This window comes from Taurulus bubalis (assembly GCF_910589615.1).
Source record: "Taurulus bubalis genome assembly, chromosome: 1".
In the NCBI taxonomy this organism is placed as follows: Eukaryota; Metazoa; Chordata; class Actinopteri; order Perciformes; family Cottidae; genus Taurulus; species Taurulus bubalis.
Window position 1 is genome coordinate 23813231 of NC_136589.1, and position 25283 is coordinate 23838513.

Below are 25283 nucleotides of genomic sequence, written 5' to 3' on the forward strand. Positions count from 1 at the left end.
TACCCACCATCGAACACACACACACACACACACACGCACACGCACACACACACACACACACACACACACACACACACACACACACACACACACACACACACACACACACACTGTTGAAACTCCAGGGCTGATCTACTTGAGTAGGCACCTGATCGCACTAGAAGTGACGTGAAGGTAAACTTGTGGATGTTATGAGAGCAGCTCACTCCTGTTACAAAAAAATATTGAACTTTTTTTCTTTTTCACAGATTTTTTTCTTTTTGTTTGACAGGAACACACGTTCAAAACTAGCTATTGCCCTCATAAAATAGATCATTTATATATATTTACATATATGATATAATAGATAATGACAAATCCTATTTAAGAAGCCAAGCATGCACGTATGATGCCATTTAGTTTCATTTTGTATCACTATCAGAGACATTTCATCACTGCACATATTATGCATGAACACAGTTTGCAGCCATATTTGTATAGTTTCCTTGCAAAAAAAAAAACAGTGGAAAATTATTATACAGTAATAATAATTTGCGAAAATGCATCAAACATCCCATTCATGAACACATGAGTGTTCCTTTTCCTCGAGGGCTGATCTGAGATCCCATTTGGGTCCTTTACACTGTGTGTGTGTGTGTGTGTGTGTGTGTGTGTGTGTGTGTGTGTGTGTGTGTGTGTGTGTGTGTGTGTGTGTGTGTGTGTGTGTGTGTGTGTGTGTGAGTGAGTGGCAGCTGCAGCCAGCAGGGTGGCCAGTATTCCCCCTGCGATGCGACCACAAAGCACTGATTCATCTGCCTTTTACATACACTATCTTTCAGAGGTTCTTGTAAATATACAATATATATTTGAACTATACTCTCACACGAACCCGCCTATCAGCACCATACCATGCCAAAGTAAATGTTCATCAAAATGTCTCCCAGAGACAAAAAGACAAAAGTGAGAATGAAGATGAGGGAATGTTTTGCATGTTTGCTGTTAAAAAACAACAACTAAAAAACAACATGTCAGGAATGGATTAACCGGTTGTTTCCGGCTGACTTTCTGCCAATCGACCAATCAGTTAATCAACCAGTTGTTTCAGCACCAACTCAAACATTCCAAGCCGTGTCTACTTACAAAATGACTGATGGCTGAAACATAAAAAGCAAATATTTGTTGTCACACAACATTATTATTATTATGATTTGTCCTTTGTCGGTGTTGCCCTTACTCCACCTAGTTAAAAATCCGGTAACGTCCACAGTTTTAAATGAATATCACTGTGTGCACTTACATGCCAGACGACATTGATCTGCTTTGGTGATTATGTATCATGATGCAGGGTGTTTTCAACACGTCAGATGATGTGTGATCACTTCGACAAGCATCTGCTGCCCCCTCTTGGATGAAAAAGAGACTTTTAGTTGGAAAAAAAAGAAGAAAACCTTCAGGCCTCAGCGAGACACCCGTGTATCAGTGGTGTTTGAGCTGAGTGCTGAAGCTCAAAAGTGCTGAAGGCTCTTTTAATTGCCACATTAAGATTCAGAATAAAGGCATCCGAGCAAACATCCACTCCTTGCAGCCTGGCTTTAGAAGAACTTTAATCGTCTGGAAAAACAAACCTTTCAGAAGAAGGACCCTTTTAATCTTTTGTAATCACACAGCAACACATCCAGGGAGTGAGGCTACTGGGACATGTTTGTGTGTGTGTAGCTTAAGTATTTAAACATGTGTATCTCCACCTTTTCTTTTTTTTAATTAAAAAAAATAACTTTTCTTCCTCAAGATATAGTGCCACCTTCCACTTCCCGACTCTTCATTTCCTCAAATATTTACAGGTCAGACACTTCATAAGTACACTTCGGGGAGGAGACTGCCAATTGATGACATTCTAAAAGAAATCAAACACCCCAATGGTATCTTGTCTTGCACATAAAATAGATTGTTTTGTTGTTGTCGTAAACGTTAGCACTATTGCTCAATTTATTGATTGAATTCTCAAGCACAGTCCAGTCGTTGACCTGAAGTCACTCAGAGTAACCTGCTGTTGTGTTTGTTGGGCTGGCTCTCGCGCCCCTATCGCTGTCTGGGAACACCAAGGTTGTGCATACAGTTGCTTCACCTTTTCTCTTTCCCCGAGAGAAAAGATACCAAATGATTGTACGTTACTTATACTATAATAGATAGATGGATCAAAAAGTGTAAGATACATAAACAAGACAATTTAACATAATTAATGTAAAGTGGTCACAGTTACGTCATGAAAACACAACATCCGTTAAGTTGTGCACTATCTCTGTACTACACATATTATTGCACTGCCTGTTTCTGTGTGGCTGAATTGTATCTTTGAATACAAAACCTTTACTATCTGCGTACCATCTCTCATATGTGTCTGCTGGACTTTTTTGCAACTGTCAGCGTCTGTGTCAGTGTGCTTTGGCAACACAAGGAACAGGTCAAACATACAGCGGAGTGTGACCGGCAGAGACAGTCACAGCTTTTAGGAAGCAGCCAGGTAATGATTAACTGCAGGCTCAATGTCACGATCCCACTTTGACTTTTATTAATGATGTCCAGGTCCAAGTGACAAAGCCACTTCGCCATGGGGAACATGCAGTGCGACTTCGAGGACGCGGCCCTCCTGGCCTCCGTCGCCCGATCCGTCTGCCCTTTCCCAGACTACAACCCCAGTCTTCTTTGGATCAACATGCTGTCCCCCAACTCCTCACTTCACCTGAGGGACCATTACGTGGAAGTGCAGTCCTCCCTGAACTCGGAGCAGCTCGAGGACTTCAACAGGGGTCTGAGGACCACTTTCGGCAAAAGGGGCTATGTCACCTTCGGCGGGGTCGGGGTAGTGGCCCTGTCCCTGGCCGTGCTGTTCGACACGCTTGCCAGACAGGCCAGGGGAGAGCCGGTGTCAGACTCTGGGCCTATTCCAGGTTTATTTCTCAAGGACTTTAGTGGGTACTACCCAGCGCAAGCCAACACGGCCAGCGAGTACCTAAGGCTGGCCCCCCACATTGCGAACAACCCCACCAGGATGAGAGAGGAGTCAGAGAGGTGTGTATGCTGCAGTCTGCACAGACACTGTAGTTGTGGATGTAAGGGTGTCCTGTATACATGTTCATGTGTGAGCAAAATTAGTTTGTCACCATTAAGAATGCATTTACGTTGCATATTCGGTCGGTTTCAGCATTAGCAGATTGCTTAATTTCTTTCTTGTGTGTATGTGTTTTTTGTTTGTTGCCAAGGTACCTCAGGCAGCTCCTGATCGAGGAGTACCCTGCGGGAGACCGGAGCAACGGTGACATCGCAGGGGTTAACCAAATGCTCGGGCAGTTGGTTCAAAATGCCCTGCGCATTCACCTGCTGCGTATTGCCAACTCCACAGTGGTGGATGAGATAGTGAGGTCTGTTCGGGCGTTGAGGAAAAGCACACAAAAAAACCTGGCCCCCGCAGAAAACGCCACCAACTGCGGAGACGTGAGCAGAAGCCGAAAGAGACGCATTCCCGCCCCTGAGACCTCCGTTGTCTTCAGCCTCAACTGCGATCCCGTCTCGGCTAGCAACATCTTTTTGGCCGAGGTGCACCAATCAAACGACACGCGAGAGGCTTTTAAGCGATGCAGGCCGTTCAACAGACACCTACCGAAGACATGGTTGCATTACATTGCCAGACTAGCCTGGCTTGACTCCATCAACGCCCCCATCTTTAATTTTGAACACGATCGCGAGTTACTGACGGCTCAAAGAGAAAGCTTTGACCTGAGGGTCAATGCACACAGAAAGTGGGCAGAGTAAAATAAATGTGGCCGTTCTTTCATTGGCTAAAGTGAGGCTATTTTTTTAAACCATCACACAGGTGTGACAAAAGATAACACAGGCGGCCAAAACGCAAAGAGCAATGAAGCAAGATCAGGATAAAGGATGATTAGGGTGGAGTATAGCGTTGAAATAAAGCCACGTTGGGTAATCGTGAGCGGTCACATGGTTTTGAAGTTGATCGATAGTTGTCCAACCCGTTGCACCTCATGGTAACTTTTTGAATCTACTTGTTTGTGAGACCCTTTGAGAATATTTTTATTTGGAGCTTTTTTGATTGTTTTGTAAAAATGATACGTTATGCAACTTTTGCTACGAAGGTTGAATAATGAATAATCTGTTTTTAAATGACTACTGTCGTCAGTGTGTATGATATGTGTATTATTGTTTAAATGGTCAATACATATACATTGGCTGTCTCTCTATTTTGTCTCCAGAAGGGGTTTAAAATGATCGACGACTCACAGAAGTCTATATTTTGGTTCCAATCTCTTAACACAACCAGATGTATTAAACCATTGTCAATGAGGTGTGTGCATTGAAGTGTGTGTCTTCAAGTGTTGTAAAGTAAAGAAATTAATGATTGGATCAAGCTGAATAAAACTGCATGATGCTGCGTTGTTTTTGCAATTGTTTTGCCGTTGAATCCATTTCTTCTCTCACGAAGTTTGGTTTCGGGATTATAGCTAAAGCTATAGCACTTTTTACTTTTCGCTTTGAGAACAACCCTGGCTGTTTTATTAGGGCAGGTATTGGATAAACAATCACAAACAGTGCATACACTAAAAGTACCTCCCTCTTAATCAGCTAGAACATTGAAATGCTGCTTACACGTTAATGCATCAGCATTATTAATCCACTCCTATAATAAATAGTAGGCTAACGTAATAGTGACAAGTCTGCAGCATCATGAGAACATTTGATACTTTGGGTACATTATATGTTTACTGACTATTTTACGATAGAGATTTTTGCGACATACACTGAAGTTAAGAATCTTGATTTATCTCTTGATTTAGGTCAAATAAAAACTCCAACAATATTACATTTTTTTGTCGATCTTATACAGGCACAAATTCACTGAATACACACACACACACACACACACACACACACACACACACACACACACACACACTCACACAGACACACACACAGACACACACACACACACACACACACACACACACACACACACACACACACACACACACACACACACACACACACACACACACAACCCTGGCTCAGGGAGTCTGGTACAAATTGTACCAGACTCAACTAGTACACCAGGGCCCTATTTCTCGTACCTGGCTTACTGAGTTAGCGGGCTAATTGTCAGGATAAGATGACGTAGGTCAGGCGTTCTCGGTTTCTCGAAGCAACCTTAGATTAATCACCATAGCAACACATCCAAAAATTTAAACCTGCTCCCGGGCAGGTTTACTGAACTTCACTGGATAAGCTGGCCACTCCCACCGGACAAAAAAAGCACCTCACTTCCTCATTGATGAAGGAGCGATATTAGTTATATTAGTTTTATAGGGAGAGAGATCTTTCAGATCGCCAGGATCCATCCTTTACATTATCATGACTTCCTGTACGCGGCGATATAGATTTTGCCGGCAAGAAATAATTTATTTACGAGAGCTTCTCGAGCCGCGGACATTGATCACCACAGGCGCAGCTGATCGCCCGTCTCAGACACAGACTATCAGCCGCTGCATGCCGCTGTTCTTAAGTTTATTTAGCTCTTAAGAAACTTATGTATGTGTTGAAAGCACTCATAATTATATGACAGTGTTATTAGTACACCATGCATATCATTATTGTAGAACATGATTAAGGTGATCGTGATGAGAATACAGAGAATCACACATAATTTATTTTCACTGCGTCAATTGATTGAATTTCTGATTATGAATAATACATACATACTGATCCGCCCATACACATATTCAAACTCATATACACATATATAGTACATGATTCATACGTGCATACAGTACATATATCCTCAGTCTTCTGGTTAAATGCGCGCGCCCGCTCCTCTTCAGAAGGGATAATAATGGAGCACTGACACCACGATGTTCTAACAGTACAATGGAAAATAAACTCAGAGGAACCTCTTTTTATTTCTCTAATGAGAAGCAGGAGATGATCATCAAGGCATATGAGGAAGTCAATACCGTAGTCATTCACAGCAAACGCGTTATATTCCAACGTTTTTGCAACATTTTTGCCGTGAACGCAACTTTAACAGCCCCGGCTGCGAAACATAAGCGTCGCAAATATATCAGACAAGTTAAATGCGTAAGTGTTGAGAAAATGTATCGGCTAATTTGAAGTGCTTCATCACCCAAATCAATCAGATTGTATTTACGAATAAATATATGCTTATGAGGATATATGTACTGTATGCACGTATGAATCATGTATTATATATGTGTATATGAGTTTGAATATGTGTATGGGCGGATCAGTATGTATGCATTATTCATGATCAGAAATTCAATCAATTGAAGCAGTGAAAATAAATTATGTGTGATTCTCTGTATTCTCATCACGATCACCTTAATCATGTTCTACAATAATGATATGTATGGTGTACTAATAGCACTGTCAAATAATTATGAGTGCTTTCAACACATCCATAAGTTTCTAAAGCGCTAAATAAACTTAAGAACAGCGGCATGCAGCGGCTGATAGTCTGTGTCTGAGACGGGCGATCAGCTGCGCCTGTGGTGATCAATGTCCGCGGCTCGAGAAGCTCTCGTAAATAAATTATTTCTTGCCGGCAAAATCTATAGCACCGCGTACAGGAAGTCATGATGATGTAAAGGATGGATCCTGGCGATCTGAAAGAACTCTCTCCCTATAAAACTAATATAACTAATATCGCTCCTTCACCAATGAGGAAGGGAGCTGCCTTTTTTGTCTGGTGGGAGTGGCCAGCTTATCCAGTGAATTTCAGTAAGCCTGCCCGGGAGCAGGTTTAAATTTTTGGATGTGTTGCTATGGTGATTAATCTAAGCTTGCTTCCAGAAACCGAGAAAGCCAGACCTACGTCATCTTATCCTGACAATTAGCCCGCTAACTCAGTAAGCCAGGTACGAGAAATAGGGCCCAGCTCACGGAGCTCACTGCGTCGCGTCAAATCGCGCATGCGCAAGCGTAACCTGTTAACGGCGTACCGTAACCATTTACCTGAAAGTACAGGCATTTGTCCATGTATTTATTAATGACTTAGTTTTATATCCGTGTACTTTGTACTTTTGTAATATGTGAAGCCAGCAGCTCATTGTTGGTAGAAGAAACGAGCACCGTGGCTCGTTTCACCTCCTGCTCCGGGCTCAGAGAGCTGCTCCAGTGCGAGGAGAACTCCGGTGCTCCTCACATGAGAGCTGCTGTTGCCATCTTCACCCTGGGAGCGTTTAAATGCAGATATAGCGGTCTGCTTTTCACGCGAAATATTTTTCGACGCTCTCTGTCCGCTGCTGTGTGTGCTCAGCGCTCACCTGTGTGGGCAACGGGGCGGAGAGGTTTTTGTGTGTGTTTTTGAACGATGACAAGCCGCAATGAAAACGTGTGTTGCTATGGTGATTAATCTAAGCTTGCTTCGAGAAACCGAGAAAGCCAGACCTACGTCATCTTATCCTGACAATTAGCCCGCTAACTCAGTAAGCCAGGAACGAGAAATAGGGCCCTGATGTCAATCATCTCGCTAATTTAAATTGGAGATTAGGACATTTGCTTGACTTTGTTTAGCCAGGTACGAGAAACAGGGCCCTGCTGTGTGTGAATGGGTACGGCTGTTAGTGAGAGTCCTGACGGGCGGGTGGAGGCACCCCGCCATCAGTGTATGAATTGATGTGAATTATGACAAGCAGTGTTGAAGTGCTCTGAGTGGACGGAAACTATAAAAGCGCTATACAAGTACAGTCCATTTGCCACACACACACACAGTTGCCTCTGCCCAGTTTGAAGGGGCGCAGCCTTGTCAATGGCCGCAGATCTTCTGAGAGGATTAATGCAGCCTAAAGGTGGAGCAAAAATTGCGAAGGTTTGTAGAGTAATCCTTTGAGCTCCCGGGGACGGAGGGAGAGAGAGAGAGAGAGAGAGAGAGAGAGAGAGAGAGAGAGAGAGAAAGAGAGAGATAGAACTCTTTGTGGCACATTTTGTGAGGGACTGATGGGCACTTTTCCCCAAGGAAGGGACGTCTGATCAACGACTATTTAATGGCAACATTTGTGAGTGAGCTCCTCATCCTCAGGGAACAGAAATGGTGCACAAACTTCTGCTGCCCATTGGTGAGTTCACAGTTATGCTCCGTGTTATAATGTAGGCAAACATCTGACTGTAGACGCGCTAAAATCTGTGCCCTGGAGGAAAAATAATCAGTATAATTGGTTTATAATCCTGTTTTATTGATGGTGTGCCTCCTTGTGTAAATATTCTTTGTTGTGTTTTTTTTGGTGTGGTTTAAGACTTTGTATTTGTTAGAAAAGAAGTTTACGCAGCTTTGTGGCAAATTCTCTTCTCTCAGCTTTAGCAGCAAGCCTCGTCTCACCTGAACTGCCTTGGTTTGGTGCCTCAGCTACCAAAATAAAAGCTCAAGGTACATCATCGCATCCCGAGTCACTGCTCAGTCTTCACCATCAACCGTTCTTCTCAGACTTTGGGTATTGTTTGCACATTAGTAGAGAGCAGTGCAAAAACTAAAAATCTAACATGAAAAAAAGCTGAAATATGTTCTCACTATATAGTTCCGGTTGCTAACCACAGAGTAGTTTTGTGCCTCTTTCATATAGTTTCTCACCATTTAAAAACGTGAAACTAACTTAGCTTTGTGTCGCTAACAAGTTAGTATTTGAACTGTAAAATATATATATTTTTTTTAAACACTCCACTCTCTCAATTGCATTCTAAGACTTCTAAAAAAGAAGCAACGATAAACACAAAGAGCTGTGCAGCTGGTGATGTGCTGGCTGGACGCTTTCAGCTGCCTGTCGCCCTTTGTTTCTCCAGTGAAGAACAACTCGGGTGTGACACCAGCAGGGCAGTGTGGGGCCTGGGTCAAGGAGCCTGAGGGGGGGTATTTCACCTCACCCAACTACCCTGAGAAATACCCTCCTGAGAGGGAATGTGTCTACATCATAGAAGGTGAGGCCTTCTCTCTCGCTCACTTTCTACCCCATGCTGATTTTAATTTCACCATGTCCCTGACCTCTCTGACCTCTCGCCCCCCTCCTGCTGCAGCCGCTCCCCGACAGTGCATCGACTTGTTCTTCGACGACAAGTATTCCATCGAGCCGTCCTGGGAGTGTAAGTTCGACCACATCGAGGTCCGCGATGGGCCCTTCGGTTTCTCCCCCATCCTCGGTCGATTCTGCGGGCAAGAGAGCCCGGCATACGTCCGCTCCAGCGGGAGGTACCTGTACATCAAGTTTGTGGCCGATGGTGAACTGGAGGCCATCGGTTTCTCTGCCCGGTACAACTTCACGCAAGGTGAGAACTAAAATAATCTACCAATGCGTGTTTATAGACATTTAGTAAATATGGCCTGTAGCCCTTTAAGCCCTCACCCTAACCCTAACCCCTAATCCTATTTATTGTTTGAGTTGTGTTTAGTGGTTGTACATGAGGATTATATATTATTGTAGTCCTGATTTATATGTTTAATTTGATACCTAACATGTTTTTTTTTGTTTTGGGGGGGGATTTATACCATGTTTTTTTCTTGATTTGTACCTTGTGACCTGATATAAAAGGGTCCCTATTTTTGGGGACCCTAGGGTTCAAAAAGTTTTAAGCTGCATTAATCAGTATTTTTGTATATGAACAATGGATCACTTGAATATGATTAATGTGAAAGGGTTTTCTTGTGGCAATGAACCCAATCATCACCTGGCTCTGCCACTGTAGTGTCTTAGCATTTTTCAGCTCAACATTTTGGCTTTAAGGCCGGCAACTTTACAGTTTTGGGTCACTCTTAAACTTATATTGGGCCTTTGAAAATGTTTTATTGCCCTTGCAGGATTGAGAAAGTATACGTTCTTCTTGCTCTTAAGAAAACTTTACTACCAAGAACTACATGTTTGTTGGGACCTCTGACCTTTGCCAAAAAGAAGAGAGAAAGAAAAATAGTGTATCCAATTTGTTCTTCGTTCACATAATATAATTCATGGAGGATAATAATGTTCAATTTGACAGATATTTTTCAAAAAGGTTATTTGCTCATTTAACAAAATTAGCATTAAAATTCCAGTGGTTATAATCTGACCTGGCATTTCATTGTCACTTAAAGGGGACATGTTGTGCTTGTTAAACAGCTGATCGAGACTATGACTGAAGCTGCAGGTAGAAAACCACGGCCCGCCACTGGATGCAGCACACACACAAACAAAACTGTCTGGGTTGCCTTTCTTTCACAGTTTGTGGGCTCATAGGCTCTCTTGGTCCCAATAAGCACTGAGTTTCTCATGAATTACACATTTTAATCACTGAAAAAACTCTGGAATCAAGTCAACGTTTCGGCTGGTTAAATTCAAAATAAGAACTTTTTCCAAAGTGTTGAATTTTCTGTTTATGTTCTGTGTGAAATAAAAGCATTGAGTATTTAAATTGTCCCGGGTACTGCTAATCACTTGGTAGAGGTGGTAATGAGGCCATGCTTTAAAAAGGAGAGCGTTCTCATACGATCCACCCCGACCTCTCCCCCACCCTATACGTGGACTTTGTCACGCTAACATCACATAAGCACATGTCATTGTGAGGCACTTTCTCAAACAACAGATTGTCTTTGTTGAGAGGCTAACCTCCCTCCTCGGTTCCTTTTGGGAGTGTGGCAAACAAAGTGGGAAATATCAATTAATTCGTGAAATTTTGCATTTTTCTGCGATTTAGCTGATCTTGTATCGTACCAGCTGCCGCTCTGTCTGGCTGGCAGGGTTGATGTTGAGAGTATTACTATGACCCTAAGCCCTTCAACTCCTTTCTTTGGCACTGTCTCCCAATCCACCGCCATGCAGTGAGTTTCACATTGTTGGCTGCTGCATTGCCACAACTGCAACTAGTTACCTCTTTGGACCCAATCACGTATTCAAATTAAAACACACGTTTGCATGTGATGTCAAAAAAAAAAATTGTACAATAGTATTGCGACTTTGATATTGTTCTGGCGGCACGCTGCTGGGACTGCACTCTCATTTCCATTTGTAGGGCAGTCACAGCAGCTGCAGCTGACGAGGGGAGCATTTATGTGAACGCACGCACACGCGTAACATTGCATGCGGGCACACACACACACACACACACGCACACACACGAGTTAATGAAAGCTTGTCTTCAGGGGAATACAGCTTGTCAGCGCTGAGCCGCAGTAGCAGCTTAAGGGAGTCCAAGGCAGAGGCTTCATTAGCAGCAGATTTTATAGGCCACCTACGGGGGGGGGGCAAAGATCAATCTGCATCCCATCCCTCCGTCTTTCTTTCTTTATTTATTTCTTTCTTTCTTTCTTTCTTTCTTTCCTTATTTCTTTCTTACAAACATAAGTGAGCCTCTGCATATTGTCATTTAATTCCGCAAGGGATGGTCCAGTTTTAGACTATAGTCCTGTGAGTCCGCCTCACACATTTTAAGTTGCAGGGGGTGGGGTATTCTGCAAATATCAGACAACATTTATTTTTCTTACGAATGTTTTACAGGGCATCTTACCTTACTCTGTTAACAACTTACTAAGCATAATTAAGCATTTATAATTTTTGAGAAATGCTTGGACATTAAGAATTATCCAATCGAAAAACCCAGCGTTGACAACTTTTTTTATGATGAAGGTAGCTAGCAGGGCTAACTCCAAAAGTTGCTAAATCTAGCGGCGAAGTCGGCAACACTGACTGTCAGATTCCTGGTATCTGAACATTCGATTTATTGATTGCTGTCAATACATATGAACACATATAGCCAAACAACTTACCTAGAACACATTACCCAGCTTTAAAAAAACAGGCTCCTGAAAACTTGAACTATGCCTTTCGTAAGATACTTGTCTGTTTACATCAAATGCAATGAGTCTCCCGTGCCAAATGCTAATCTCCTGTCTAATTCCTCTGATCACTAGTGGCAGGAGAAAATGAATGCTTACACACTTTTTTTATGAACTGCAGTATTTTGAAATGGTCGATGCGCACTACATTGATCAGGTTTTGTTACGCAAGTTGTGAACAATGTGACCAAACTGTGTTCTTCTTACGTTAATATGCGTGCAAGATTAAAATAAAAACGTCTTGGGTCTACGGTGGCTCATGTTATTACAGCTAAATGTTTTTAATATCTAATGTTGTCTAGTTTGGATATTTGTAGACACATTGTGAAACATTGCATGTGTTCCTCCAGTTTATGCTCACTCTGGGTGTGCGCAAGTAATTTAGCAGAAACTAAATATATAACCTAGTCAGTAGGCTTGTAAATGTGTTGTTCTTCTAGAAAATTAAGCATCCAATAGTCAATAGTATACATTTGTTGCACACATCTTCCAGCTGAATAATATTAAGATATTTAAAGGGCTTTACATAAACCCCCATATATCTCCCATGGTATAAAGCCTGTGGGAGTGGCATTGTTGCGCTCACACACTTACATGTAGGAATGATTGGGAATAATCTGGACAAACCTGAAGCAGAGGCAGGGGTAAGAAACATGAGAGGATTAATAAGTCTCCTTTTTCCCCCTGATTTGAGTCCATTGCCTGCTCTTCTTACACCACAGGTATTGACCAATGTGTTGCATTATGATAAAAGATGTGGGAGATTTTAAAATAAACTCACTCTCCACTCCACGCCGTGTCCTTTCAAGCACATTTCTTTCCTTTATTTTATTGGGTGTCAATTGATACGGGGCATTATTTGGGATTGACCCAACGTCAAACTATCTCCAGGAGAATTTAGAAAACAAAAAAGAAGGAACATTTTTATGACCAGGTTGCCACTGCTGGTGGTGCCTAATCCATCCCCAACTAAACCGGTATATCAGGATTTATAATCCACCTAGCAAGTAGATTCATCAGCACAAAGGTTTAGAGCACAATTTCTCCTCCCTGTCTCTCGCTGTGAGACAGGGAAGAGTAATTGTGTGTGTTTTTCCTCTTTCTTTTGATGAAGGGCATCTGGGGAGTTTAAATGAGAGCAGGGGGAATGCACTGGTACATAGATTATGTGTAAGCCGGGTCCAGCTGTGATTTTGTTTCGCAATATGTCTTTAATATTATCATTTTTGTTCTGTGGTATTTTTTGGGCATCAGATTATTTTTCTGGGCTAAATGTAATGCGGTGAATATTGCATACGCACATTCCGAATACTTCACTGAAGGTTCAAATATATTAAGAAATGATCAGTTTTAAATAACATCCAGGTTCCAATCCATACAAAGGATTTACATTTGGTACTCACCTCTATCAATACCAATGTTCCATACATGTGAAGTACAAGTTTAAAATTGTTTAATTTGCATGTGACCCCTGATTGTGGAGAGACTTGAGTAAATGTTCCAAAATTGATTTGTTTGTTTGAACATTATGTTCTGCTTTTAGATCCGGAGTTCAACGGGCAAGGGGAACTGCCAGCTCTGCCATGTGAGCATTTCATTTATGTTATTATGTCACAATATCCTATAGACCTGCTGCAGGTTAAATGCAGATACTGTTTAACTGTGGCAGCTAAAGGTCAACATACAGATGTTGACCTACTTTTATATAATGTGACTTAGTCCTCATTTTTACTGAAGGGATAATATTGAGTAAACTATTTTTTACAATCTCATATTGATAAACACAACAATATTGTTATCCGCAGATTGTGAGTTTGAGATGAGCGGCCCGGAAGGCTTTGTGGAATCTACCCAGATTGCCGGGGAGGGCCGGGCACTGCCGACTGAGGCTGTAGACTGCAGGTGGTACATCAAGGCCCCACCAAAGTCGAGGGTCTGTACATGTCAAACTGTTGTTTGTGTTGTTGTGTGGTGGTGTGCCATGTTTGTCCTTCTCACAACACTTCTCATGAGTTTACAAGTAATTCCAACGCATTACTTGGGGCGACTGAGGTTAAGTGGCTAGCATGCCCGTCTTTCAATCAGAGGCTTGGTGGTTCAAGCCCCGGCCCCGCTAGTCCTTGTCGTTGTGTCCTTGAGCAAGACACTTAACCCCCAATTGCTCCCCGTTGCTATGTCTGCGGTGTATTGAGCAAAAATGTAAGTCGCTTTGGATAAAAGCATCAGCTAAATGTAATGTAATGATGTCTTGTGTGTGCACCGCAGTGTTTCAGTGCTGCAGTTTTGTTGGATTGTTTTGTTATCACTAAATGTGACTTGTGCTTGATTTGGACAACATGCATTGTCCGACGCAGTAACGGCGAGGTTGGAAGCATCTGCGTAAAAGGAGGAAATAATTGTTTTTAAACCATATGTCTCTTCTCACAAGGGTTACGGTATTGTAGCAATTTAAATGAAGTTAAACAACCATGTGGTTGCAGAGATAATTAAGGAAACGTTTTTTTAAAGTTTTTTTCTTTCTTTCGAGAATAGGTGCGGGGTACATAGCATAGCATCGGCCAGCTCTGACCAGGGTGCGGCCAATGTCCGACTCTGCTTTGTAGACTTTCGTGCAATTGTTGAACATTTTTAATAATTTTCAAGCAAGTGGATTTCAAGTTGGTCAAGTTATTCAAACATCGATCCTGGAAGGAAAATAACTTTTAGCATATCTTTAACTAGCGTTAGCACATCTATGCTACACTAGCTACTGGAGGTATACTGAATGTCTAAACATGCTGCTTTACCCTGTAACAGTAAATAAAGACCTACCAGGCTTCACAGGAACCTCATTTAATTGTCTTCTGTCTTGATCGCCTTTTGGTTCACTTTTACACTGTGATCTGTATAATTTAGCTTCTATCTTTATCTATTAATACTCATATATTATTAATTAATATGAATGATGAATGCAGGTTGAAATCCTGGATATATCTTTCAAATGCATACTAGACCCTTCTACTCTCAGAAATTGCTTTTTCCAAAAATTTGATACGATTTATTCAGGTAGAGCAGTTAGTGACAGTGTGGGCTCCATACTACCTCTGACTGCTCGATTGCTATAGCAGCGGAGGGCGGGTCTTAGAGAAGGGTCAATTGGCTGTCTAAAAAAATGTGTAATACGCCTTCTGCCTCTTACCCACAGATCTACATGCGCTTTCTGGAGTATGAGATGCACAACTCGAATGAGTGCAAGCGGAACTTTGTTGCCATATACGACGGCAGCAGCTCGGTCGAGCACCTGAAGAATAAGTTCTGCTCCACGGTGGCCAACGATGTCATGCTGGTGTCCTCTGTGGGCGTGGTGAGGATGTGGGCAGATGAGGGAAGCAGGAAGAGCAAATTCAGGATCCTCTTCACAACTTTCCATGAGCGTGAGTGAATCACCATTTAGCTCTCTTTTACAGGCACGCACCATTCTTAATGTGGGAGTAGAGGTCCCAACAATGAAATTATATTGCTTCCCCAGTGGCATTTTAATTCTCAATATATTAGTTGCTTTCACAATTAAATATGTCACAAAAAAACATTATTGAAAAGGGTTATTTTGTAGGTGTATTAGTCCAAATCAGAAAACTGCACAATACTTTCAAGGGGCATGGCTAGCGACAAATTATGAATGACAGTTGTGTTGATAATTAGGGTGTTCATTCGATCATGTCGGCTCTAGTTACTTTAGTGGTTTATTTCTCATTAAATCAAGAACGTAGAGATGAAAGCATTAATTTATTAATAAAACTAATTTAAAGTGAACAATGGATCAAATGGCTAATTGCAACGTTAGCTTCTGTGGCTATCCCATTCCCATGAACATACAACGTTAGCAAGTGCATGTCAGCTACATTACCGTCTTCATTGTAACGAATTCTAACGAATACCTATAATTCAGTCTACCGTGTACAGCTGCATGACTCTTGCCTTTTCTCCTTCAGCTCCGTGTGAAGCGGAAACTTTCTTTTGTCATAGCAACATGTGTATCAACCACACCCTGGTCTGCAACGGTATCCAGAACTGTGTTTACCCATGGGACGAGAATCACTGCAAAGGTACTCTATGACACAAAAGGCAGAGAAAGCGACCATACGTCATAGTCATTCCTGTCGGTGTTGTCTCCCTAATAGAGAAGAGGAAAGCCAGCATCCTGGACACGCTGGACCACACTAACATCACTATCATCGGAGTAACCTGTGGCCTGGTTGTCATCCTGCTCGTCATCTCTGTCATCATCCAGGTCAAACAACCACGCAAGAAATACATCATCCGCAGGTGAGATTTCCTTCTTACAGCAAATCCCTAGGCAAAATTCCATATTTAGAAGACGAGGGTAAAACATGCTGCAGTAATCCATATTTTTACAGAGACAATGGCTCATGGCCAGCGGTGGAACATTTAGTCAAGCACTGTACTTTAAAACAATGTTGACATATGTATAATCAACTTAACTATTTCCATTCTATGCTACTTTATACTTCTACTCCACCATACTTCAGTGTTTTACTCCACTGCATTCATTTAAATGTATAGTTACTTTGCAGATTCTGATTTTTAAATAAATATATAATTAACTAATACGTCATTATAATAATAATAATAACAACAATCCAATATGTGTGTATTATTCTGAGCCATTCTGCGTAATGAATACTTTTACTTTCAATATATTTTTATGATAATATTTCGATACTTTTTACTTCACTCAGAAAGTGCCTTAGTGCACACATCACAGGCTTGTAGATAGATAGATAGATAAATAGATAGATAGATAGATAGATAGATAGATAGATAGATAGATAGATAGATAGATAGATAGATAGATTAAATTGAATTTAAACAATCGAGAAAGTGAACAAATTCAAAGTATGTGTAGTGTAGTGTATATGAAGTGTATATAAACATAAACATGTACATTGAGTAACAAACAACATAAACGTCTACAAGAACTTGGCTACATTTGGCGCTAACTACATTTTACTAGTATCTGGACTCCAACAATCAGAGTTGCTTGTGTTTTCCTGAACATGGTGTGCGCGCGTGTGTGTGTGTGTGCGCGCGCGCGTCTCCACAGAGATGATTTTGACCCTGCCCTCCTCCACCCTGGTTTTGAACCCCCTCACTACGAGCTCTGCACTCTGCGCCGCGCCCCGTCCGGCGACCTGAACGATGCCGCCATGGCCGAGGACTACGAGAAGTTCCACAAGCTCCACCGCTCCTCCTCCAAGTGCATCCGCGACCACCACTGCGGCTCCTTCCAGGGCAGTGTGCACGGCAGCATCCACGGCAGCCGCAGCAACCTGAGCGTGAGGGACGCCACCATCGCAGCCGACGGGGGGCCTCTCCCGCCAGTGATGGGGAGCCAGCAGTCACCGCGCCTCCCCCACCACACCACGCCATCGGGGCGAAGGAGCATCCTGGTGATGAAGCACAGCTATTCTCAGGACGGGGCAGAGGGCTACAGGGCGGAGGAGGAGGAGGAGGAGGATTCGATGGTGGATGAAGGCCCCACCACCAGTCAGCACCACATGCACCACCACCACCAGATCCACAGGGGTGGGCCGGGGCAGGACCAAGCTGTTCACCGCACACTGTCTAACGACTTCTAATGTCAGGCGACAGATATAGCTATAGGGGGAAAAGAGGTCATCACTTTGACTATGTATCTGGTGGCATTCCCAAACCCTAACCCTTTATTAAATATATTTCAGTTTAACTTATAGGAATTAATGCTGATCTTTTCAGCTCTTGTTAGTGTTTCTTGGTCTCAAATAAAAGGGAACGTTTGTATGGTACACAAATAGGGGGGACTGGAGCTTAAGAAGCACACACATTAGTTATTTATAATGAAGAGTTTAAGAGCAAGAGGATTTATACCCACAGAGATAAATTGAATTCCCATACCTTCTTATGCATCACAGCTCCCTTTTTGTGTCCCTTATTTATATTTAAGATTATTTTGTGAATGAGGTGTCAACGTGTTTTCTATATGTTTGGACATCATGCCATCACCAAAGCAAGGAACATGTTGCAACTCTCCGTTTTCTCCAACAAACTGAAGTTTTTGTGTTGAGAATAGGTCCAGAAACAAACAGGAATAGACGGATATTATCAAGGACAGGACATGACGAATCATAAACCTATTAGTCACATAGGTCAGCACACACAGAAACATGCAAAATACTGTTTTGCAGATATAATACTGGCTTCGAACTTATATTGTACGTTGTGGTGTAAAGGGATATTCTATTAATTCGTTTGTTTTGGGTTTTTGTTTGTTCGGATGAATTTATCGATGTTTATTGATGTGTTTTCAATTTGATTTGCCCCGTTTTTTTGCTGTGTGTTTTTCTTCTGTTGACTCCACGGCTGGCTCTATTTATTTTTGTTTATTAAATATCTTGTTCTCCCTTCAATCTGCATGGCACTATGGCATTGTCATTTAATGTGTGCGTATTTATTTGGAGGCTGCCACCTCGCTTTTAAATGTTTTGCATTCACGGCACTGACCAGGGAACGAAGGCGGAGGGGAACCTTCGTGCGCTCATCTTTGTCATCCCGTCGGATGAGAAAGTGCGCTGCACAGATCAGAACACACGAAAAACAGGACCTTTGCTTTTTCAGTGTCTAATTATGTTGTTAATTATTGTTTGAGCTTTTAGCTTTGCAGAATGAGCAGGTATGCACTGAATAACATAGGTTTGATTCATGACATCTACGTTTGGGTTTCTAGCTCGGTTAGCTAAACTATAGCTGAGTCCCAGCTGTCATTCGTGCACTTCAAGTTCAGCTAAAGTTACCTCGCGTTTCGTTAGCTCGCGACATGTCACAAGAGGGGCTTTTCCTGGACTCTGCGGCGGGACAATTGAAGAGCGACGTCAAGGAGAAAAAGAGCCGCTGTCGCGTGGGCCTTATTGTCACGGGCCTGCTGGGCGGATCGCTGGTGGCCCTGTACGCGGTGGCCGCGCCGTTCGTCGCTCCCGCCCTCCGGAAATACTGCCTCCCGTTCGTCCCGGCGACCAAAGCCCAGGTGGAGAACGTCCTCGGGGTTCTGCGAGCCAGATCAGGGACCCTGGTGGACATTGGCAGTGGGGATGGAAGGATCGTAAGTGCTGTGTTCTCTTACCGCGTAGAGGTTATAATAATATTTTTAAAAATCCCTAACACCAAGATGAGCAGAACCACTGCCATGTAAGTAAACAATGATGTTGGTGACCTGCTCAATATGTTGACTAAATGTCCCAGATACACATACTGTAGACTAGAATAAAGTGTAAATCCTAGATTAAAAAAGTATAGTGGGACATAATGTCACCACAGGCTAATTGAGATGTAGTCAGTGTAACATCGTGGTTCACTTCTATTGAAGGAGGAGGAGAGGGGTGTAATTCCAATAGGACTTCAACAGGAAGGTTCTTAACTGAATAGTCTCTGAAATGTTATGTATGAGTTGTGCTGCAGGGGAAAAAACATTCATTCTCAAAGTAAATACCAGACTGGATCTACATCCTCTACATGCTGCCATAGTTTGTTGCTCATCCATTGCATTTCCCCTTCGTCCTCCGTCCATCCTTGCAGGTGATCGCAGCGGCCAAGCACGGGTTTCAAGCGTCCGGCTTTGAGCTGAACCCCTGGCTGGTGTGGTATTCTCGCTACAAAGCCATGCGAGAGGGAGTCCACCGCTCCACCTCCTTCCACATCTCGGACCTGTGGAAAGTCAGTGACACCTGAATAACATAGTAATTAGTAGTGCTGACCCCATTTTGGGGGAATGCATTTATTTGATCACAGCGGTTGACGTCTTTTTTTCAGAGGTGTCAAAAGTATTCACATTCATTACTCAAGTAAAAGTATAGATACTAGGGTTTAAAAATACTTCTGTAAAAGTTGAAGTATCAACTCAAGCTTTTTACTTAAGTAAAAGTGTAAAAGTACTGGTATAAAAACTACTTAAAAGTATAAAAGTAAAAGTAATGTAAGGGGAATGTTTTTTTTCCATTAAGGACAAACTCTTAAGCTGCGTCTCAGAGGCCTATAGTGCACTACCCCACCTCCCCCAAAACAATACTTTTTCTAAAGGCCATAATGACTATAATGTTTTAAAATGTTATGTTGAAAAATGTGGGATGCACTAGGCTACCCGTTTCAGCTGCATATATGCTCATTTAAAATGATCACATTGTATTACAATGCAAATATATTAAAGTACCATATGTGTACTGCTGAGCATTAACATGCGTTTCATGGAGCGGAAGACATGATAACTAGTTGCCTATAAGTATTGTAATAGTGCAAAATAGGCGGCGGCGGCGACTCCGACACAAACACTTAAAGCTGTGGTTCTCAAACTTTTTCTGTAAATAACATAATTGTGTGACTCATCTGTGCTTTTATGAATAACAGAATAAAGAAAATTGCAATCACTTTCAAGTAAATCAGATTGCCCCATCAGACAATGTTTTGTGTAAGTTCTATCTGTGCAAAAAATTACTCATATTTAGTTACTACTAAATAGCTCATTGTGGAAAACAATAAGCTTTTAATTTTTTTTGCCAAACAAAACAGAATGAGTGCAGATATGTGAGCCATCAGGTTGTATCAGTATTAGTGGCTGCAGTGAGCTGCTTTCCTCGACACATATGTTATAAACGGGGTTGTAGATTTGATACGGCCTCTCTCAATTCATTCTCAATATTGAGCTTAGATCTGTTTTTTTATTTTGAGAAACGCAACAGCAGGAAAAGACCTGGGCCCTATTTCTCGTACCTGGCTAAACAAAGTCAAGCAAATGTCCTAATCTCCAACTTAAATTAGCGAGATGATTGACATCAGGCTATCTGGGTTTCTTCACGGCTGATCCGCGCTGAAACGGTCTCGTTAATTCTAGCCAGACGTCAGTCATCTGGATAAATGCGCGCGCCCGCTCCTCTTCAGAAGAGATAATAATGGAGCACTGACACCACGATGTTCTAACAGTACAATGGCAAATAAACTCAAAGGAACCTCTTTTTATTTCTCTAATGAGAAGCAGGAGATGATCATGAAGGCATATGAGGAAGTCAATACCGTAGTCATTCACAGCAAACGCGTTGCGAATATTCCAAAGTTTTTGCAACATTGTTGCCGTGAACGCAACTTTAACAGCGCCCCCTGCGAGACATAAGCGTCGCAAATATATCAGACAAGTTAAATGCGTCAGTGTTGAGAAAATGTCTCGGCAAATTTGAAGTGTTTCATCACCCAAATCAATCAGATTATATTTACGAATAAATATATACTTATGAGGATATATGTACTGTATGCACGTATGAATCATGTACTATATATATATGTTTGTGTAGATTACCATATAACTAGGAGTTTGAATATGTATGGGCGGATCAGTATGTATGTATTATTCATAATCAGAAATCCAATCAATTGAAGCAGTGAAAATAAATTGTGCGTGATTCTCTGTATTCTCATCACGATCACCTTAATCATGTTCTACAATAATGATATGCATGGTGTACTAATAACACTGTCATATAATTATGAGTGCTTTCAACACATCCATAAGTTTCTTAAGAGCTAAATAAACTTAAGAACAGCGGCATGCAGCAGGTGATAGTCTCTGTCTGAGACGGGCGATCAGCTGCGCTTGTGGTGATCAATGTCCGCGGCTCGAGAAGCTCTCGTAAATAAATTATTTCTTGCCGGCAAAATCTATATCGCAGGAAGTCATGATGATGTAAAGGATGGATCCTGGCGATCTGAAAGATCTCTCTCCCTATAAAACTAATATAACTAATATCGCTCCTTCACCAATGAGGAAGTGAGCTGCCTTTTTTGTCCGTGGGAGTGGCCAGTTTATCCAGTGAATTTCAGTAAGCCTGCCCGGGAGCAGGTTTAAATTTTTGGATGTGTTGCTATGGTGATTAATCTAAGCTTGCTTCCAGAAACCGAGAAAGCCAGACCTACGTCATCTTATCCTGACAATTAGCCCGCTAACTCAGTAAGCCAGGTACGAGAAATAGGGCCCAGCTCACGGAGCTCACTGCGTCGCGTCAAATCGCGCATGCGCAAGCGTAACCTGTTAACGGCGTACCGTAACCATTTACCTGAAAGTACAGGCATTTGTCCATGTATTTATTAATGACTTAGTTTTATATCCGTGTACTTTGTACTTTTGTAATATGTGAAGCCAGCAGCTCATTGTTGGTAGAAGACACGAGCACCGTGCCTCGTTTCACCTGGAGCAGGAGAGCTGCTCCGGGTTCAGAGAGCTGCTCCGGTGCGAGGAGAACTCCGGTGCTCCTCACATGAGAGCTGCTGTTGCATCTTCACCCTGGGAGCGTTTAAAACGCAGATATAGCGGTCTGCTTTTCACGCGAAATATTTTTCGACGCTCTCTGTCCGCTGCTGTGTGTGCTCAGCGCTCACCTGTGTGCGCGCGCACGTATCTGTGGGCAACGGGGCGGAGAGGTTTTGTGTGTGTTTTTGAACGATGACAAGCCGCAATGAAAACAAACCAAAATGAAATAGTAACGAGGCTATTTTTAAAATGTAGGGAGTAGAAAGTACAGATATTTGCGTGAAAATGTAAGGAGTAGAAGTAAAAAGTCGTCTGAAAAATAAATACTCCAGTAAAGTATAGATACCCAAAATTTCTACTTAAGTAAGGTAACGAAGTATTTGTACTTCGTTACTTGACACCTCTGTTTTTTTTTGTTATCGTTCCAGACGTCGGGTGATATTAAACATATCTTTTTACTGTCTTTCTCTCTCGGAATGCTGCTAGGTCAGTTTTGCGCAGTACTCCAATGTTGTCATATTTGGAGTCCCTCAAATGGTGAGTTCTTTTTTTTCCTTTTACTTATCAGAATCCCAACGTATTACTTTTGATATCCTTATTCTTGCTGTCCGTATATCTGCAGATGGACCAGCTAGAGCTGAAGCTGGCAAGCGAGTTACCGGGTACAGCCAAGGTGGTAGCCTGCCGCTTTCCCTTCCCTACTTGGGTCCCTGAACATACCGCTGGGGAGGGTATAGACGCTGTGTGGGTCTATGATGCCAAGACATTTAAATCCCACCTGCAACATGGAATGGCAAGGACGACGACGACTCCAGAACATGAGGACAAACCGGATGCACACACTTAAATGCAAACACTGGAGTGGAACTGAAATTGCTTGGCTGTTCAAGTGTGGGATTGTATAAAGTTGGGAAAAGACACTGATTGACAGCGGCCTCGATGAGTCATTACACTCCTGTTAAAGTCAGTTGCCTCCAGTCATCGTGTGCGTGAGAAAAATAGTACCGTCAATGAAAGTAGTATTTTGTACTGTGTCTCCAAAAAAACAACCTGGGCCCTGTTTCTCGTACCTGGCTAAACAAAGTCAAGCAAATGACCTAATCTCCAGCTTAAATTAGCGAGATGATTGACATCAGGCTATCTGGGTTTCTTCACGGCTGATCCGCGCTGGAACGGTCTCGTTAATTCTAGCCAGACGTCAGTCATCTGGATAAATGCGCGCGCCCGCTCCTCTTCAGAAGGGATAATAATGGAGCACTGACACCACGATGTTCTAACAGTACAATGGCAAATAAACTCAAAGGAACCTCTTTTTATTTCTTTAATGAGAAACAGGAGATGATCATGAAGGCATATGAGGAAGTCAATACCGTAGTCATTCACAGCAAACGCGTTGCGAATATTCCAACGTTTTTGCAACATTGTTGCCGTGAATGCAACTTTAACAGCGCCCCCCCTTGCGAGACATAAGCGTCGCAAATATATCAGACAAGTTAAATGCGTCAGTGTTGAGAAAATGTCTCGGCAAATTTGAAGTGTTTCATCACCCAAATCAATCAGATTATATTTACGAATAAATATATACTTATGAGGATATATGTACTGTATGCACGTATGAATCATGTGCTATATGTATGTGTTGATTACCATATAACTAGGAGTTTGAATATGTGTATGGACGGATCAGTATGTATGTATTATTCATAATCAGAAATCCAATCAATTAAAGCAGTGAAAATAAATTGTGTGTGATTCTCTGTATTCTTATCACGATCACCTTAATCATGTTCTACAATAATGATATGTATGGTGTACTAATAACACTGTCATATAATTATGAGTGCTTTCAACACATCCATAAGTTTCTTAAGAGAGAAATAAACGTAAGAACAGCGCGGCATGCAGCGGCTGATAGTCTATAGGCTCGTTCGTTAGAGCTGCGCCTCGCCTGGAATCCAGACGAGAGCAAGCGGCTGCAGTAGTCAGGCAGATAGGTGCATCCATACATACAAATTGTGGGTTTATACGTACAAGCATGACATTTTGGCACAGTCATATATAATAGTCTAATGAATAATTCCAGATATGGACCTTTACATTATCATGACTTCCTGCACGCGGCGATATAGATTTTGCCGGCAAGAAATAATTTATTTACGAGAGCTTCTCGAGCCGCGGACATTGATCACCACAGGCGCAGCTGATCGCCCGTCTCAGACACAGACTATCAGCCGCTGCATGCCGCTGTTCTTAAGTTTATTTAGCTCTTAAGAAACTTATGTATGTGTTGAAAGCACTCATAATTATATGACAGTGTTATTAGTACACCATGCATATCATTATTGTAGAACATGATTAAGGTGATCGTGATGAGAATACAGAGAATCAGACATAATTTATTTTCACTGCTTCAATTGATTGAATTTCTGATTATGAATAATACATACATACTGATCCGCCCATACACATATTCAAACTCATATACACATATATAATACATGATTCATACGTGCATACAGTACATATATCCTCATAAGTAAATATTTATTCGTAAATATAATCTGATTGATTTGGGTGATCAAGCGGATACATTTTCTCAACACTGACGCATTTAACTTGTCTGATATATTTGCGACGCTTATGTCTCGCAAGGGGCGCTGTTAAAGTTGCGTTCACGACAACAATGTTGCAAAAGCGTTGGAATATTCGCAACGCGTTTGCTGTGAATGACTACGGTATTGACTTACTCATATGCCTTGATGATCATCTCCTGCTTCTCATTAGAGAAATAAAAAGAGGTTCCTTTGAGTTTATTTGCCATTGTACTGTTAGAACATCGTGGTGTCAGTGCTCCATTATTATCTCTTCTGAAGAGGAGCGGGCGAATTAACGAGACCGTTTCAGCGCGGATCAGCCGTGAAGAAACCCAGATAGCCTGATGTCAATCATCTCGCTAATTTAAGATGGAGATTAGGACATTTGCTTGACTTTGTTTAGCCAGGTACAAGAAATAGGGCCCTGGACTGTGTCCTATTGTTTTTTTTTCTTTTCGGCTCGTGTGTATTTCTAAATAAAGGTTGATTGCGCTTGGCTGCCACCTAGTGG

General features: G+C 42.1%; 2 protein-coding genes across 2 annotated transcripts; both read left to right on the forward strand.

The window, feature by feature from the left end:
• Positions 1–8092: 8092 nt before the first annotated feature.
• Positions 8093–17493, forward strand: LOC306742385 (neuropilin and tolloid-like protein 1; the record flags this gene model as incomplete). Its single annotated transcript, XM_079224754.1, has 10 exons — positions 8093–8120; positions 8357–8428; positions 8839–8973; positions 9070–9318; positions 13398–13439; positions 13660–13787; positions 15039–15267; positions 15826–15939; positions 16015–16159; positions 16959–17493. The coding sequence occupies 10 exons, from the start codon at positions 8093–8095 to the stop codon at positions 17491–17493; spliced, it is 1677 nt and encodes a 558-aa protein (XP_079080880.1).
• A 1214-nt stretch (positions 17494–18707) lies between these two features.
• On the forward strand, positions 18708–23887 carry atpsckmt (fATP synthase c subunit lysine N-methyltransferase; the record flags this gene model as incomplete). The annotated part of the gene is made up of 4 exons (XM_079229026.1): positions 18708–18989; positions 19463–19600; positions 22665–22715; positions 22801–23887. The coding sequence occupies 4 exons, from the start codon at positions 18708–18710 to the stop codon at positions 23023–23025; spliced, it is 696 nt and encodes a 231-aa protein (XP_079085152.1). The 3' UTR covers positions 23026–23887.
• Positions 23888–25283: the final 1396 nt, after the last annotated feature.